The sequence below is a fragment of the Engraulis encrasicolus genome, chromosome 19, assembly GCF_034702125.1.
Source record: "Engraulis encrasicolus isolate BLACKSEA-1 chromosome 19, IST_EnEncr_1.0, whole genome shotgun sequence".
In the NCBI taxonomy this organism is placed as follows: domain Eukaryota; kingdom Metazoa; phylum Chordata; class Actinopteri; order Clupeiformes; family Engraulidae; genus Engraulis; species Engraulis encrasicolus.
The window spans coordinates 24,856,302-24,873,801 of record NC_085875.1 but is presented as its reverse complement, the minus strand read 5'-3'; the positions used below and the strand labels follow the sequence as shown (position 1 = coordinate 24,873,801).

The 17,500-nt window shown below is 42.9% G+C and overlaps 2 protein-coding genes across 51 annotated transcripts in view; both read left to right on the top strand.

Annotated features, from left to right (window-relative positions):
- fyna (FYN proto-oncogene, Src family tyrosine kinase a) overlaps positions 1–8,850 on the top strand; it is a 22,933-nt gene extending 14,083 nt beyond the window's left edge. The window contains exons 8-12 of the mRNA XM_063183925.1: positions 413–592; positions 1,277–1,353; positions 4,814–4,967; positions 5,812–5,943; positions 6,662–8,850. Of these exons, the coding sequence (XP_063039995.1) occupies positions 413–592; positions 1,277–1,353; positions 4,814–4,967; positions 5,812–5,943; positions 6,662–6,870 (752 nt within the window). The 3' untranslated portion in view covers positions 6,871–8,850. The remainder of the gene's footprint in view (positions 1–412; positions 593–1,276; positions 1,354–4,813; positions 4,968–5,811; positions 5,944–6,661) is intronic.
- A 4,458-nt stretch (positions 8,851–13,308) lies between these two features.
- si:ch211-266g18.10 (microtubule-associated protein futsch) overlaps positions 13,309–17,500 on the top strand; it is a 57,394-nt gene continuing 53,202 nt past the window's right edge. For 47 of the 50 annotated variants that reach the window (XM_063183899.1, XM_063183921.1, XM_063183877.1 and 44 more), the window contains exons 1-3: positions 13,309–13,769; positions 16,684–16,845; positions 17,043–17,159. In XM_063183899.1, coding sequence (XP_063039969.1) covers positions 13,748–13,769; positions 16,684–16,845; positions 17,043–17,159 — 301 coding nt within the window. In that variant the 5' untranslated portion in view covers positions 13,309–13,747. The remainder of the gene's footprint in view (positions 13,770–16,683; positions 16,846–17,042; positions 17,160–17,500) is intronic. The other 3 variants (XM_063183923.1, XM_063183922.1, XM_063183879.1) reach the window with 2 other exon arrangements.

Here is a 17,500-nt window from a genome sequence, read left to right as displayed (position 1 = left end):
ATGATTTGAATGTTGTGGTTTTGAACAGTATCTTCCCATTTTAGTCACCTACATTCCATACATCGCAGTGTAGTCAGCATTTTTTTATATTTGTTTTTACAGTAACAGGGCAGTGAAGATGTTGACAGGAAGCTAGTTGGAGAGAAAGATGGAGTAGGGTTGGGAACTTACCTGTAGGTACCCAGACACATTTTCCGCAGGAAAGTGGAACAGCACGACACAGGAGGTAGTCAAGACTCTGAAGACTCGAACAATACTTTCCCATTTTAGTCATACAGAGTACAGTATATCCCATGCATGGCGGCACAGTCAGCATTTTCTAAACATGGCCGCATTTCTTCCCTACACTTGGCTGCCTGCCTTCCGTTCCCTTCCCGTCTTTGCATATCATACTGTATTTTTTTTCTCACAGGAACGTGGAACGGCACGACGCAGGTGGCGGTGAAGACCCTGAAGCCGGGCACCATGTCCCCAGAGTCCTTCCTGGAGGAGGCTCAGATCATGAAGAAGCTGCGACACGACAAGTTGGTGCAGCTGTACGCAGTGGTGTCGGAGGAGCCCATATACATCGTCACAGAGTTCATGGCCAAAGGTCAGTGGAAAAATGCTACTCGGTTTTGGGGGGAAAGACTCAGTGAAGTCTATGGAAGGATTGGTGGAACAACGTGGGCAGCTGTGGCCTAGTGGTTAGAGAGTTGGTCTTTCAATCTAGGGGTTGCTGGTTCGAAAGTGCCCTTGAGCAAGTCACCTAACCCCACATTGCTCCAGGGACTGTAACCAATACCCTGAAAAATAATAGTTGTAAGTCGCTTTGAATAAATGAAAGCGTCAGCTAAGTGCAATGTAAAAAAAGTAAAAAAAAAACCCCAAAAAAACATAGGCTGTATCTCAAAGTCAAGGATCCTGGCCTTGCTAGGACGTGAAATGCCCAGTGATTGGATACTCCGCAGAATTCACCATAGAGTATCCAATCACTGGGCGTTTCACGTCCTTGCAAGACCATGATCCTTGACTTTGAGATACAGCCATATGTATGTTGTCACCAAATTCAGGTCTGTAAAATTGGATTGGATAGGTGGATTATCCTGTATAAAGTCTACTAAGATAGGTGAGAAATAGTTATATTTGTCAAGTTTGTTTCATTATTACGTTTGTTTTAATTACTAGTAGTCATTGGAAAAATAAAATGTTGTAATCATGGTGTTTGTTAACAAAAGCAACAATCATACACATAGGAAGGGGCACAGTTTTGACTAATCTTGCTCTTGATTGACAGGAAGTTTACTGGACTTCCTGAAGGATGGGGAAGGAAGAGGACTGAAGCTCCCCAACCTGGTGGACATGGCAGCACAGGTGGGCTCGCTCACTGACCAATTTTATTTTATTTTTATATATATTACATATATTATATTATTTTTTTGATTTGATTGATAGTGATTTTATGATTTGATTGATAGTACAGTGAAGGAGAGGCAGTAAACAAGTGGTAGGGAGACGGATGGGAAAGTGTTGGGAAATGACCCTGGCTGGACGAGTAGCCCTGGGGCGCATTTCTCAAAAGAGAAGTTGTTAGCCTGTTAGCAACTTCGGTAGTTGCCAATGGGAAAATGCATTTAAAACAACAAAGTAGCTAATGTAGTAAGCAACTTAGGAATAGAGAAATTCACCCCTGCTTTGTTCCCGTGTGTTAGCGTGCTGCACCACAGCACCCTCCCTACACTCTCCCAGATATGAACATTCTTAATATTTGGGTAATATTTGTTGAAATATTTGGGTTTTGGTGAAATTGATGAGAAAATGAATTGTCGTAATGGAAAATCTACTATGACTCTGCACTTGAGAATGAGGATTTCTGCAAGTTACATACATAACACATGAAAGCCAAATATCTCTATCTCCTGCAGTGGTACTACAGCCACATAATGAATTTGGTTGTAATCGTACTGTATGTTTGGAGAGATTGAAATTATTTGGCTGGTTTACTTGTATGGAAAGCAATTAACTTAACTCTAGGGCAATTTGCAGCTTGTAACCTTGCTCTCTCCAAAGGTGTCAGTCTATCTTTTTTCCAGCAGTGTGCTTTGTGAATTTACACTCGGTTTAAAGTCAAAACCACAAGACGTTACGTCTTACCAAACTCAGGAAAAGCTCTTCTGAGCTGATGTTCTCCTGGGTGCCCTAAACCAGTGGTTTTCAAAGTGGGGGCCGGGGACCCCTGGGGGGCCGCAAGATCTTGCTAGGGGGGCTGCGGCAGGTGGGCAGGAAAAGTATGGAAAACCAAAATAAATAACTGAGAAATGTGATGACCAACACTTACCAGAAAAATCTAAACAATATTCCCATTAAGAACTGTATTATATTAATTTATTGCCTCTTTCAACATTATAGCTATTATCGTTGTTTTATACGTCCCAGTGGGGCACTGACTGAGAGCACAGAAAAGATAGTGTATCACCACCCATGTAAGGGGGCCTTGGCTGGAGTCTACCGGTACATAGGGGGCCTCGACATGGTAAAGTTTGGGAACCCCTGCCCTAAACTGTAGGACTGAGTGTCTGATTGTCTTGTGGCTGTCTGTCTCTAACCTGGTTCTCACGCGATGGTTGGAATATTGTCAATCGCTTAGCTCTGGAAAGGCGTGGGTGTGTTTAAAACAGTTCGAACCTGATTGGAGAATTCACGTGGCTTTTTTAAAATCAGTACTACTTCAACCACTGACTTTTATATACCCCGCCCCGGGATCCCGCCCCGCGATTTGGATTTGACAGGCTGTGAAATATCTGATTCCTTCGGGCTCAACTAAGATTTCCGGACCCAAGTGCGAGCACACAAAGTTTAACGAAGATGCACGAAGCATGAAGGGTCTGCGTGAGAGCCAGGCTAGTCTGTCTCATGTACACAGTAGAAATGGGATGTAAGAATGGGAGTTTACAACACTGTGGAGAGTCAAATTACTCTGGCAGTGGAGTCAAAAGGCAGTGTGAAATTGTGCAGGTGTCTAGTGTAATTTCAAATCTCCAGCCCTTAAATATCTATACAATATTGATATTACACTGACCAACATGTAAAATTATCACTTTATTTAAGGGGGACCAAATATTGTGAAACATTTCATATGTTACTATAGATAGATTTCCAGGCAACGTCACACGGTAACAAAAGGTAGCGACTGCGCATGCGAGGGGCAGAAAGCCGCGCAGTTCAATATTGTTTTCTATCGACGCTGTGGATAACTTGTCTAAGAAAGTGGGATTTTAAGATGCTGATCTATTTTCAACTGTACTTGCAGAGTTAGTTATGTGATCGGGATGATTTGTATACCTTGCACAGGGCATCCGTTTTTTAGGAAATGTAGGTTTTAATGAGTTGAAAGGTTTTTTGTGATCAAGCAGGTTGTTGCACCATAGCATTTTGATGTATTGTTATTGTAACAGACTTTAGCACTGTCTTAATGCTATTGATTATACACTGGAGAGGGCATTCATATTGTTAATAACCGAATTACCAACTTCCAACTGTAATTAGATCCTAGTTGTTTTAAAACTGGTAACTTGCTTTAGCAAGCTCACACACTAGTGGTGGTGCTAGCTAGCGAAAGCTAGCATAAACGATTGCAATGTTATGACACAGATGTTTAAGTTATTAGAGATCTGTTGTCCGTTTTTCATCTCCTTACAATTGAAATACAAAATGTAGATTAGTCTACAAGTAGAGTCCTGAGATCTAGTAGCAATGCAACATCAGAAATGGGCTGATTTTGTCCAGGTAATGTAGCGCGCTAGCTAGCTAGCAACGCTTATTGAGATTCGGTAGGTAGCATTGCTAGCAAGCTGTACTGTTTCAAATGGTTTATATGTCAGGTCATATATTCAACAATACCCCCCTTTCAACTTAAATTTACATTTTATGTAAGATGGGAGACTCATGTCTGACTTGGAGGTAGTGGTAAGTTGTCCAGCTAACACGCTAACGTTCGCTGCTAGCTAGCTAGCTAACGTGTAGTTATTAGGCTAGATGTTCAAATTCACCAGGTTATTTATTTGGTACGGTCGCCTTTCCGTTTAAATGCCGGTTAATCAAGTGTATGAACATATATTCTATGAACAACTGTCTGCCAAAAGTCGCACAAGCAGATGTTTACATTTTGTATGTATCTCGTCAAGTCTGCACCAAGCACAAACAGCACACTGCCTGAAGTTGTAAGCACTCCTGTTATGGCACATGAATGATCGCCCTCTCGCTCACTCCCCCCTTTTCCTCAATGTAGTGTACAAAACATCGGAGAAGAAACGTTGTCACCTTTGATCAAGCACGTTTTACCAACATCAGTGTCAGCCCATTGGCAGCCTTCAGATGTAATGCTATTAGCACTGTAAATATCCTGCCTTTTTATCATGAAACCTTGACCTAGGAAAGGCTCTAGGTGGCAAAATTACGATTGGGGATGGGTCGGGAGAGTGTGTACCGGCCGTTTTTTATTTAAAAAAGAGCAACTAGCAAAATAACAAAAAGTAACACACGTAGATTTTAACAGAGCTGTATACTGTTTTTCTATGGCCGTAGAAGCCTTTCTGCCCCTTGTCGCCGTGCGCAGGCGCGCTGTTAGTAAACATGAAATCTATCTATACAGTACAGTGTGTTACCATAAGTCTTAAAGAGTTTTTGTAACAGTGGTATTTTTACTGTGTATAGAGCGAACAACTTTGAATGTCCCTTTGCTCATGTAAACGATAACTACATCGAAAACGTGTTGCTCATCCTCTATTGCATTCCATTTGCATGGTATACTAACCCTGCTATTTTGACGGTGTAGGTAGCGTCAGGTATGGCCTACATCGAGAGGATGAACTACATCCACAGGGACCTGCGCTCGGCCAACATCCTGGTGGGCGACAGCCTGGTGTGCAAGATCGCCGACTTCGGGCTGGCCAGGCTCATCGAGGATAACGAGTATACGGCTCGGCAAGGTGAGAGATGTCCATCCATTCACAATAGGTAGTTGAGAATTCATAAAATATAAATTGAAATTGCATTTTCGTAATTACTTAACCTTAAAGCTGCCATCTGTAGGTTTTCCTGTCGACATATGTAAAGCTTCGATTCTGGGATTTTGGAAGCTGTACATGAGTTATCAGAACACCCGAAGTTGACAAACGCTAAATCTACAGTAGCTAAATGCACCCAATTCCCAAATTTAGCCGAAAAATAAAGAAATATTCAACTTCCTTTCCCGTCCTGTCCAGTGAAGTTGTGTGATTGGGTAGCTACCCACATCCCTGAACCCTTTTTGGTTAAACTCACCAAGGAAGCACTGAAATTTTGTAAACAAAACCACAGGCTTTGGCGAGAGCTAGAGAACTTGTCTATTGTGGGCTATTTGATGAACTACTTTTGGACTTTTGGATAATCCAAGGTAATATGATTAAAAACAAGTTGCAGACATCTACTTGAAATTTAAGCTGCATGGGGCTCCAAGAAAGCCTCTTTGTCAAAAATAAGTGTCATAGGATAACAAGTCCATGGCTTGGCAAGGTGAGATATTTTGCAAAGACATTGTGCAAGCTGTACATTAGTAGGAGAGTTAATCTGAGTGTTTGGAAAGCATCATTCCGATGCCCATTCATCGTCCATATCCTCCTCTGTTTAGCCCACGGTAAATGTAGTAGCTTATTTAGCTTATTTATTTTATTCTGCTCAGTTCATCGTTAACTTTGCAGTTCATTTACCAAACATACTTAGCCTCTGCTAATCCTTAAAGTCTAGAACCGCCCCTGTTTTGCGCCATTATTTCATCTCTGTGTTTCTTTCCAGGTGCCAAGTTCCCCATCAAATGGACGGCCCCCGAGGCTGCGCTGTACGGGCGGTTCACCATTAAATCAGACGTCTGGTCCTTCGGGATACTGCTGACAGAGCTGGTCACCAAGGGCAGAGTGCCGTACCCAGGTGAGCACAGACACTTATTTCTACTCTATCTGAAGGGGTCAGATGAGATGCTCTCTCCGTCCATTGCGTAATCTTAATTTGTTACCTAAATATAGATCTGTGATTTGGATAAATTCTATTGCCAGTGCATGCCACCAACAATTGTTTATTTTTTTAATTCACTATTTTATTAGGGAGGGAGTAATTCGTTTTCACATTACAATATATAACTTACAGTTTGATACGTGGAAAGCTCATATTGTTACCTCCGCCAAGGAGGTTGTGTTTTCGGTCGCATCGGTTTTTCTGTTTGTCTGTTTGTTTGTCTGTCAGCAGAATAACTCAAAAAGATTGCACAGATGCACAGATTTGAAATAAATGTTGTGGAGTTGTTGGAAATGACAAGTGATAAAATGTTGGTGGTGATCCGGACCACGATCCGAATCCAGAAATTTTTAAAATCCCATTTTGACATTCCAGGTTCTAACTCCTTGGAAAAAGTGGCTGTGATATAGACAAATGTTCTATCAGACAGCTTCCTCTCTGAGTGCAGTTATACTGACCTTTTGCATTTTTCTGAAAATGTGTTGAATTGTTAATTTTTTGGATTACTGCAGCTAATCCCCTGTCTGTACTGTACTCGGTTATGATTGGTTGTCGTCTCTCTCTCTGTCCACCCTTCCTCCACTCACACCCACCTGTGGTTGCCTCTCTTTCCGCCCACTCTCCCAATCTCCAGGCATGAACAACCGCGAGGTGCTGGAGCAGGTGGAGCGTGGCTACCGCATGCCGTGCCCTCAGGACTGCCCCATCTCCCTGCACGAGCTGATGGTGCAGTGTTGGCGGAGGGACCCTGAGGAGAGGCCCACCTTCGAGTACCTGCAGGCCTTCCTAGAGGACTACTTCACAGCCACCGAGCCCCAGTACCAGCCCGGTGACAACCTCTGAATCCACAGCGTACAGTATAGGGTCGCTCTCTCTCACCCTGCCCCAGTTCCAGGACCAGGGACAAACCTCTGAAGCAACAGCCGCAGTCACATCATACAGTAACTACAGGACGATATCTCTCTTGGTCGACTCCAGGACATCCCTCTGAGTCAAACCCCTCTCCAGGCCCTCCTGTCCTCCTGCCTCTCTGAACCATCAACAGCCAAATACAATACAGTACAGGGGTGTGTTTCTGGACAGCGTCATTGCTAGCTAAGTTAGACACTTACTTGGTTGCAATGCAATTTTCCATTGCCAACCTACTATGTTGCTAACTGGTTAGTGACGATGCTTTCGAGAAACAGGGTCCAGGGCCACTGTGTGGGAGCAAGTCAAACCGCTTTCTACTTCCGTCCTTACTGGACCTCCTGTCCTCTCGTCTTGGTATTGCCCCACCTCCGTAGAGAAAGTAATGTTTTTTTTCCCTGCTGTCAATCAGGGCAGAGTGACTGTCGTTGGGAAACTTTGCCTCAATCACCGTCTTGATTGCAAATGAGATAATAACTTTTGAATCATGTTTTTTGCAGGATATTAAATAACAACTTGCCAATGAATCTTGTGTCACGAGGAAGGAGTAGTGGGAGGAAGTCGTTTGATTTGTACCCTCTCTATGACAGGCTGCATTCCGATTTGATCCCCTGCTGCCAATTTCTCCAGTGACAATGACACAATTCTCCGCACAATTCATGACATCGCTATGATACTTATCTTTCAGTGTCTTGCAAAAAACATAATTCGGAGTTTACTATCATTTGGAATGAGGATATTGAATGGATGAAAAGCCCAACAAAAGCCACTCTTGACTTGCTTGACAGTGGGGAAACTTGATTGTTCCCTCGCAACTGGAGGAGCAAAGAGAACCGAGGAACAAGGCTGTAGGTGAGAGGAAACTACTGGAGGAAGGTATTGAAATGGATCCCATCTCCCTCACACACTCTCACACTGTCTCACACTCCCAGCCACAGGGGATGGTGTATTATGTTCTTTGCACAATGATTAATTATTTTACTACTACCACCAACGACCACCACTACACCTTCTCTGTCTCACTGACTGTGGGTATTCTGTTTTTCTCCTTTTAAGACTGATTTTAATTGACTCATGAAATGGACCCCTCCTGATAATGATGTTGCCAAGGCAACAGAGGCTTCCCTACTTGTTTCTCCATCTCACTACCTTCAACCTGACAATACGCACATAAACACACCTAAGGAACCAGTCGTCATAATGATGCAAAATGTGCATTCTTTGTTCATGTGGGCAGTTAGAAAGCATCATTCCTGTGACTTTTCCTCTCCCGTGTTTTAGGAGGACCTGAAACGTGCTGGTATGCTTGTATGTACAATAGTGTAAATATCACCCCGTGGGATCACTGAACAAGCTGCGTTTCACCTTGTTTATTGTACATTAGTTTATTTTTAAGCAGCCCTCCCCATACTCTACCACCTGAATTACTGTGTACCGTAAAAAGAAAAAAGAAAAATGAAACCGTAAAGCATTCTTTTTTAAAAGCATGGGTCTAGATGTCAAAACGAGTATGGCGTCATGGCTAGATCTGTAGTGGGACTGTGTGCTAATGTTCAGCATTATTTCATGTAATGACATCACCTGGGTTGAGCCAATGGGTTTGCATCGAACTCATGACATCAAAGACTGAGCCAATACAATGCGGAATGAATGGATTGAACTCATGACATCACTGCGTTGAACTGTGGATTGATTTGCTTTGCAAGGCGGGAACAGGAGCACTTTTGTTTTTTTTACAATGGGCTATAACTGGAACTCTATATATAGCCAGGCAAAGCTGGCATCATCAGCAGAGGTGTCAATCGCGGCCTCAGAAAGTACAGTAAAAACCCTGCCAGAAATCTGATCCAACTGAACCAGCTGACCCTGATGATGATGTCCACATTTCAAAATGACGCTTTTGCACACCTCTGTAGTTCGGTGTTAACCCAGTGGGGTTGTCATTCAAGAGTAAAGAAATCTTGCGCACTGTCCATTCCACCAAACAAACTTTTGAAAAGTTGGCGTTTGAATTGTGTTTGTAACTTTACCTGAAGAAGGCCAGATGACCGAAGCATTAAAATGTGTTGGTAGAATGGACAGTGTGCAGGATTTCTTTACTCTTGGATGATGTCCACATAACATGGTCACCTGTCCACTGGATAAATACGTACATACAATTCCAACGTGTCTGTCGGTTGGGAGTCAGTTTGCTTTTTCGAGGGTTTACACGAGATGCACACGTCTGTTCATCCTGTTGTTACTCTCTGAAGCTGGGATTGAACACTCGCATTGTCAGTCACCCTTGAGTCTTACCAACACACATACAGTACAATACGGCGCAAGAAACCAATCAAATCTATGTCACAAGAAACAAATCCATCTATTTCACAAGAAATTGGTATTGATGGTGGATTGGTATTCATTTGTTTTGGTCCTAAATCCTAAGGGAGCCCAAGAGCCATCAAGTCCTCATGTGCTGGAGTGCCCTAATGGGCCGGAAGTGACTGTTACCATGTCTTAGATTATAAGGTGATGGGTTGAGGGTGGTACGATAAGTCTGTAAATTTATTTTAATTGAGGGGAGGGGGGACATGTGCATAGGGCTGGTGCCATGCCCTCATCTATGTGGTAACTGAAGCGTATTTGCAATGGCCAAGACTAGGTAAGACGTTCAAGGGTGTCAGTCAATATGAGAGTGTTATGCTGATGATGTACTTGGTTTTAACAATTGTGAAATGAAAACGCAAAGCTAATAACAATGTGACTATAAACAACAGCATACTTCACAAATTCACGTGTCTGTCATGATTAACAAACATGTCTTTCCCCCTTCAGTCAATGAAATATATATTTTTTGAAATTCTGCATTTAAATTGAATGTACCTCTGGTAGCTTATTGTTTACTACACTGTTCATGATTTGGTGACCAATGTTTTTTTTTGTATCAGTAAGTTACTAATTTATCATACAAACACCTGCCAGGATGCTGATCAGTAATCTGTTTACTTGACTGTTTATACAGTATTTACGTTTTATTGCCTTTACTTGACAGGACAGTCAAGGAAGTGACAGGAAGTGAGTGGGCAGAGGGAGACGGGGAAGGGTCGGCAAAGGACCCGGGCCGGGAGTCGAACTCAGGTCGGCCACACAGCAAACGAGTGCCCTATCATTTGCACCACGGCAGGGCCATCTTTGTTTTGTTTAATTCCTGAAGAAGTACCTTGTATTTAACCAAAACTATTGCATAGGCATCATTTCAGTCATCCATTCCTCATCCTAACTTGAACATCCACATTCCATTTGGGCATGGGTCCAACCAATGTCCGCTTATTTGAGTCTTACACCCTCTAGTGGTCATATCCCATCACTTCACATAGACATACCTCCCTGCATTAGCATGGCAGTGCTAACAGGGAAATTCTGGTTGCAATCTGTTGTAGGCCTACTGTAAATTTGTTTAGGGAAACCCACAAAGCCATCTTGTTTGTTTTTCAAATCATACTGCTTTTTTACCTCATGCTTATTTTTGTGATTAGATTAAACCACTCATCTTCAGAATATTGCCTGACTATGCCTACACAACATGCTTATATGTTTTACCATAACTTTATTTTTTGTGTGAAATAAAAGCCCATGCTTCTTATTTCACGCCCTGGGGTGTGGGTGCTTAGTGTCTGGCCTATGTATAATTATTCACAGAATGGGGATATTACTCAAAAATATCTGAATATATTAGCCTAATGTATATCAGGAGTAGCCTATTAGAAGTTATTATACCCCGATTCGAGTTTGCACGCTCCCGTGATCACGTGACTGAAACCCTGCTATTGATAGGCTACTACGATATTAGAGGCATGTTCTCTCAGGGCACCCACTCTATTTCATTTCATTTTCTATTCCTTTTTTTGTAGTTCTTAGATGCCTTTCCCATCAGTGGGTGTACTGTACATCACAATGTATTCATCTTAAATCCTTTTTCATTGTTACTTTCAATAGACTGATGTTGGGACGAATGTGTATTATCACTTGATAGTCTTGTGTACCAAAACGGGCCCTCATCTCATCTCATCTCATCTCATCTCATCTCATCTCATCTCATCTCATCTCATCTCATCTCATCTCATCTCTTCATTATCAAGTCGCGGTGAGTACAAAATGACAATTCACTACAGTCTAGACTCTCAGCCAGTGGTATGCAATCATTCCATGCAGGGCCGCTGACAGCTTTTGAAGGGCCCAGGACACAATCCTCTAAATGGGCCCTCCTCTCATTGCATGTAATGAAATGGGAACCCAATGCTGGGCCCCGCCTTTCCCTGAACTTGGGACAACTGACCCGTTTGCCCGAGTTGAATAAAAAAAGCTGCAATTCTCACACATTCCAGCAGAGCGCATCACCTTCAAGCATGCATGCACAGATACACACACACACACGCGCACACACACACACACACACACACACACACACACACACACACACATGCAGAGAGAGAGAGAGAGAGTTGGTGTCCACACATCACCCGGCATATGATTGCCTGATATTTGTGTGGTGTTCATTTCCATGACATAAATACTGTGCAAGCAATCTTCTTCTGCGGTGCAACAGATAGGCCTAAGGCTTAGCACATGACTGCTGAGCCACACAACTGCTGAGATTCGATTAAAGGCTGGCTGGCGGACGGTACAGTTAGCGCATGGAGAGACAGGATGTCACATGACCAGTGGAACACTATGACACTGACTTGCTGCCTGGAACGACTGTAATGGGGTCAAGTACCAATACTAGGGATGCACGATGTCAAAAATTTCGGCCGATACCGATATCCGATTATGATATTGCGGTTTTGGCGGATGACCGATATTAACCGATACCGATGTTTTTCTTTCTTTTTAAAAAAAAAAGAGATGACAATGATGCAAACAAACATAATTTTTGAATGTCGTCTTATTTCCAAAAACACTTTTTAACTCCCTGTGATAATTAGATAAAAAATAGAGACAAAATAGAAGACAAACAGTGAAAGTCATCGTCAAGTCCATTCTTTTAGAACCGTAACATATAAAAAAACATCGGCGTTAACATCGGCCCAGTTTTACCCATCAGACCGATGTCCGATGTGTTGAATATCGGCCGATATCGGCCGATACCGATACATCTGGCCGATACATCGTGCATCCCTAACCAATACGTATAACATATGCATATTCATATGCAACATACCTCTGTAGAGGTATGCAGGTATGTACACTGTGTGATTTGGCAGAAACACAAGGTGTGCTGTTGTAGAAGGCAGGACGCATTAAACCTACCTGTACTGTATATTAAAATATTGTGTAGCCTATTCAAGAAGTGGAGAAATCAAAACACTCACCTGTGTAGAGCAGCACATGCACCTAAGCTTATAGAATAGCCATAGCCATAGTCATTTCACCTTTTCCAGCGTAAATCACTTTTTTCTGTAGTTGTCTTCTGTTCCTTTCACCTTAGTCTGTAGTCTGTAGTGTGTGTGTGTGTGTGTGTGTGTGTGTGTGTGTGTGTGTGTGTGTGTGTGTGTGTGTGTGTGTGTGTGTGTGTGTGTGTGTGTGTACGTGTGTGTGTGTGTGTGTGTGTGTACGTGTGTGTACATGTGTGTACAGTATGTGCGTGTTTATGTAGGTTAGGAGTATTAATTAAGAGGGTTTATGTGCTTCTGTGGTTGTTAGTTGAACATGTGTGGGTACTGTCCGAGCACTGCATGTTGATAGAGGAAAAATAAGGGGGATTCAGTTCACTCCTCTTCCACACAACACTGTATGAGTGATGGTGTCCTTGCCTCCCTTCCCCTCTCTCTCTCTCTCTCTCTCTCTCTCTCTCTCTCTCTCTCTCTCTCTCTCTCTCTCTCTCTCTCCCCGGAGGGGTCCCTGGACGGCTCACGCCCCTGCTGCCAAAAAAGGTCAGTCCTGAGACAGCTGGCGCAGGGAACACCTGCTAATTTTAGCCGAGGTCCAGCTAGCTAGGGGGATAAGGTTACCGCAGAGGCCGAGCTCTCCTTGCCTCTGTGTGTGTGTGTGTGTGTGTGTGTGTGTGTGTGTGTGTGTGTGTGTGTGTGTGTGTGTGTGTGTGTGTGTGTGTGTGTGTGTGTGTGTGTGTGTGTTTCAGAGTGTGTGTGTGTTTCAGAGTGTGCGTGTGTTTCAGAGTGTGCGTGCTTTCCTTGTGTGTGTGTATGTGCGTGTTCTCCCTGTGTGTGTCTTCGTCATGACCTGTTACCATGTGAGGAGCAAATAATATTGGCTAAATTGTTAGAACGGACACTCAACACCCCCCCACCACCCCACCTCACTCCACCCCACCCCACCCCACCCCACGCTGAGCACGCTCCTGAGCCCCTAAGCCCCCGTTGCCTTCCCTCTCCTGCCCACCCTTGTTTTTCAGCCTCAGCCCCTCAGTTCCAGTCCCCATAGACTCCCTTCTGCAATGCAAAGAGACCGCCGGCCGCACTGAAACTACCACCACCACCTTACCGCTCGTTATTGCCCCCCGTCCCGTCCCATCCCATCCCCAGCTCTGTCCTAAAGTCCACCAGATGATCTAGCTGGAAACACCACCAGCGCCAACAGCCTTCGTTCATTTGGATTATATGGCGGAGGAGACGGACAAGGAGCCCCACCATTTGTACACGAGTGGTGTTTGACGGGAAAAAAACAACAACAGACAAACAAAAAAGGGGATTTAAAAGACACAACTAAAAGAAAAACAAGAGCGAGCTCCCAGAGAAATCTGGCCTCTGCCCTGCTGCCACCACCTGACATCTCAGTGGAGTTTCGGCTGAAGTAAACCTCCATTTCCAATATGCCCGGCCCAGCACGAAAAGGTACAGCTTTCCAGTTTTTCTGTTTTGAGAGAGTTTTTAGGGGTTGTGTTGTGTTTAAAAGTTATGTTGACTGGCTGTGGCTGAACATTAGCTGTACACTAGGTGAGCCAAAGGGAAAGACGATACTGTCTCACACGTCAAATATATGCCAAGTTCTCATCAAGCTGCATTGCAAAGTTGACCAAGTGACAGAGAAAGGCTTCAGAGCAGTGACAGGTCACAGAGGGTACATTTATTCAGGTCCTATCCGACACCATTTCTGCAGTGACATCAAAATCCAACCAAAGACAACAAGTGCACAGCATTGATTTGATCACTTGTCAGTTAGCCACATAGGGAAATTGAAGTTATGTTGTATTTTCCAGATTAAAAGACCAAAAGCAATGCAGCGGATCTTATTCAGCAATGACTTGTCAGTAAGCCAAAGATAGCGCAGGTGCTGTGCCAGCAAGATGGGGTGGTATGTTTCCACCGATGTAAACAGTGCTCTGCGAAGCTCTAAGTAGTTAAATGGCCGATTGCTTTGCTGGTGTGGCACACGGAAGGTTGCCCCCTTTATTTTCAGAGTGGGAAGTGCATGGAATGCCACCACCCCAAGGGTCCGCCTAGTCAGCATTTGGATTTAGTTCTTTTTTTAATTTATGGAATACTGTGAACTTGATTAGGAATTCTCACACTGTGAAATGTGTACTCTGTACTCTGTATTCTGTACTCTGTACTCTGTACTCTGTACTCTCTGTGTGTGTGTGTGTGTGTGTGTGTGTGTGTGTGTGTGTGTGTGTGTGTGTGTGTGTGTGTGTGTGTGTGTGTGTGTGTGTGTGTGTGTGTGTGTGTGTGTGTGTGTGTGTGTGTGTGCATATGTGCGGAGCAGTCAAAACAAGATTTCATATACAGTACTTGAGTGCTGGCCATAAGAGTGGCCTGTTCTGCACTGCCTGCACCACTGTCTGCACCTAGAAGATCAAGTCCAGCACCTGTTCTTGACCAAACACAGTTTTGACCCAACATTTTCCACTGACTGACAATTTTAGCTCCGGTCCACCCCTGTGACGCAACACAGCACAAGACATTATATAATGCTATAATTAAAAAGGATGTGTACATGTTTAAATTGATTACTTTTCAACACATGGAGATTAAGAGTGAGATACTGTGTGTTCCCTAATAACACGTTGTATGATTGTCACAGGAGTGTTTGAGTTGTTACTTGATATAGATTTCACACATGCCTTGTGGTAGCATACGAACAGTAAGTCATACAGTGAATGGGCATATACTATACAGTAAGGCATACACGGTCATGAAAAGTGAAATTCAAGTCATTTATATGCATACAGTAGATCTTTAAAACAACCAGTTATTTATATTATTTTAAATGTATTCTGTATGGTCACATGTCTTTATTTAGCTGTCCCTAGAGGTTGTGTCTTTGCCTTTGCCACTGATCCAGCTACTGGAATGGGGATTACGTTTTTGTTTGTTTGTTCCCTCAAGTTTTTTTTTAGAATATTATTCGATCCTCCAACATATGCTTGTATAAACCTGTTTGTCATGCTATTGCTGGGTGATGATGGACACAGCATGACATTAAGTTACACTGCATTACAAATACAATACTATTCGTTATAAAACTTAGAGTATGTCCAGAATTCATCCAGAAGAATGTGTACTGCCTGCCACCATAAAGTATGCATTATGACTAGAAAATGTTTCCCTTTCATCCATGAATAGGTGGAACTTCTCCCTTTCTACCATTTTGAATCGCTAGTCTTGGAATTCAGTCTTTGTCTGCAAAATGTACTGTACATATTGCATGGTAAATGAATTAGTGACAATAATTTTTATAATCCAAACTTAAAGAACGATACTTCTGGTAAATTGCATTTTTGGTATACTATACTTCACCAGTTTACCTGATTGTCGGTAGGTAAACTCTGCTCTACTCTACTTTAATCAACTACTATACTTTACTATAAATTATCGAAAGATTTGAAACTTTGTAAGGAATTTACCTATATTTGACAAACATAACCTGGATAGTGAATGAGAGTCAAATCACATACTGTATGAATGATGAAAGATACATTCTTTCCAGACATACAGTATTTACCCATCACACCATATTTAACCACCATCATTACTTATTACACATCACATAATGTCATCATCATGCAATATCTTCACAGTAGCTGTGTTTACATGGACGCTTTTCATTCAAACCGATTAAATGAAATGGGTTTAAAACCTGTTTACATGGGCAGTTTCCTTGTTCAGTTGGCTTATATGAACATTCAACCACCTAAATACATACTGCAGTGACATATTGCGGATGAACGTATTATGCATTATTTATTTACCTGTCAGGCCGTTAGGGCGTTATACACTTGCTCTTATGAGAATGGCAATGACCAACTGTAGCGCATTACTAAATGCCTTGCGTTATGTCATAGTAGTGTAGCACTATGGTAGTTAACTTTTCAATGACTATTACATTGTATCACTAATGGAACGGCATGTGTTATGGGGCAATCCTTCTACTATATTACGATCCAGACTGAGCATTGAATGTTTTTTCTATTGTTGTCTTGAGATTTTTTTCTCTTCTTTCTTCTTCATAGTTAGAAAATAAAAATAATGTTTGAAAAAGTGCCCATGGGCCCTGCCATGGCCAACCGGTAGGGCACTCTCCTGCCATGCGGCTGACCCGGGCTCGATTGCCGGCCCGGGTCCTTTGCCGACCCCTCCCCGTCTCTCTCCCAATTCGCTTCCTGTCCACCTCTCACACTGTCCTATCGAATAAAGAAAAAGACCAAGAAAAAAATATTGAAAAAGACCAAGAAAAAAAAAACAGTGTCCATGTACAGTAAGTTGACTATCGACTTCTCACCCGTGTATATGTTTCCCCATACTGCAGGTGCAGAAGCGGAGTCTAGGAAGGAGGCGGCCCCCAAAGGCAATGGCATCCTCCAGATGTTGAGCACGCAGGCCCAATGGGTCATGGTCATCACCCTCCTCCTCTCCTGGTGTGCTGTGGGCGTCTACCTCTTCGACTTTGTGGACGATGAGGACGTAGAAGGTGAGTTTTGGCACAAGAAGAGATCAATAAAGAAAGAAAAGAAGCGTGTACACGTGTGAACCATTTGTGCGGTAAATGTATCTTCTGTCTGCTTTGAACATAATAAGAAAATGACTTTTGATATTCAGCATAAGATCACATTGTGCTTCATCACTTCTTAATGTTTGTTTGTTTGTTTGTTTGTTGTGGTTTTGCAGCCCTGTACGCAGTAAGCACAGATCCCCTGGCGGCACTGGGCGTGGTTGCCGACACGATGGGTCATGGCTCAAGCAAGATCATATCAAGAATGTCAGGTGCTGTACTCAACATACCAGGTGACCAGCGGTGTCCCACTTTACATTTTTTTTAACATTCATCTTTCATTTACTTTTATTATATTTTATTTTACGCATATTACATGCATTTATGACATGTACTTATATGAATTCAGTATTTGTATCTGTATCTGAATTCATACACTTGTCTGAATTTAGCACTGAAGTCACTGCTGACTTAACCACCATGAATATGTACGACACCTTGCCACACACAATTCTCCTACAGTACCATACATGGATACACACATAGGTTAGGTCAGGGGTGGGCAATTTTCATGATAAGGAGGGCCACATTTTTTCATAGCCACCGTCGGAGGGCCACATGACCAGGGATCAGA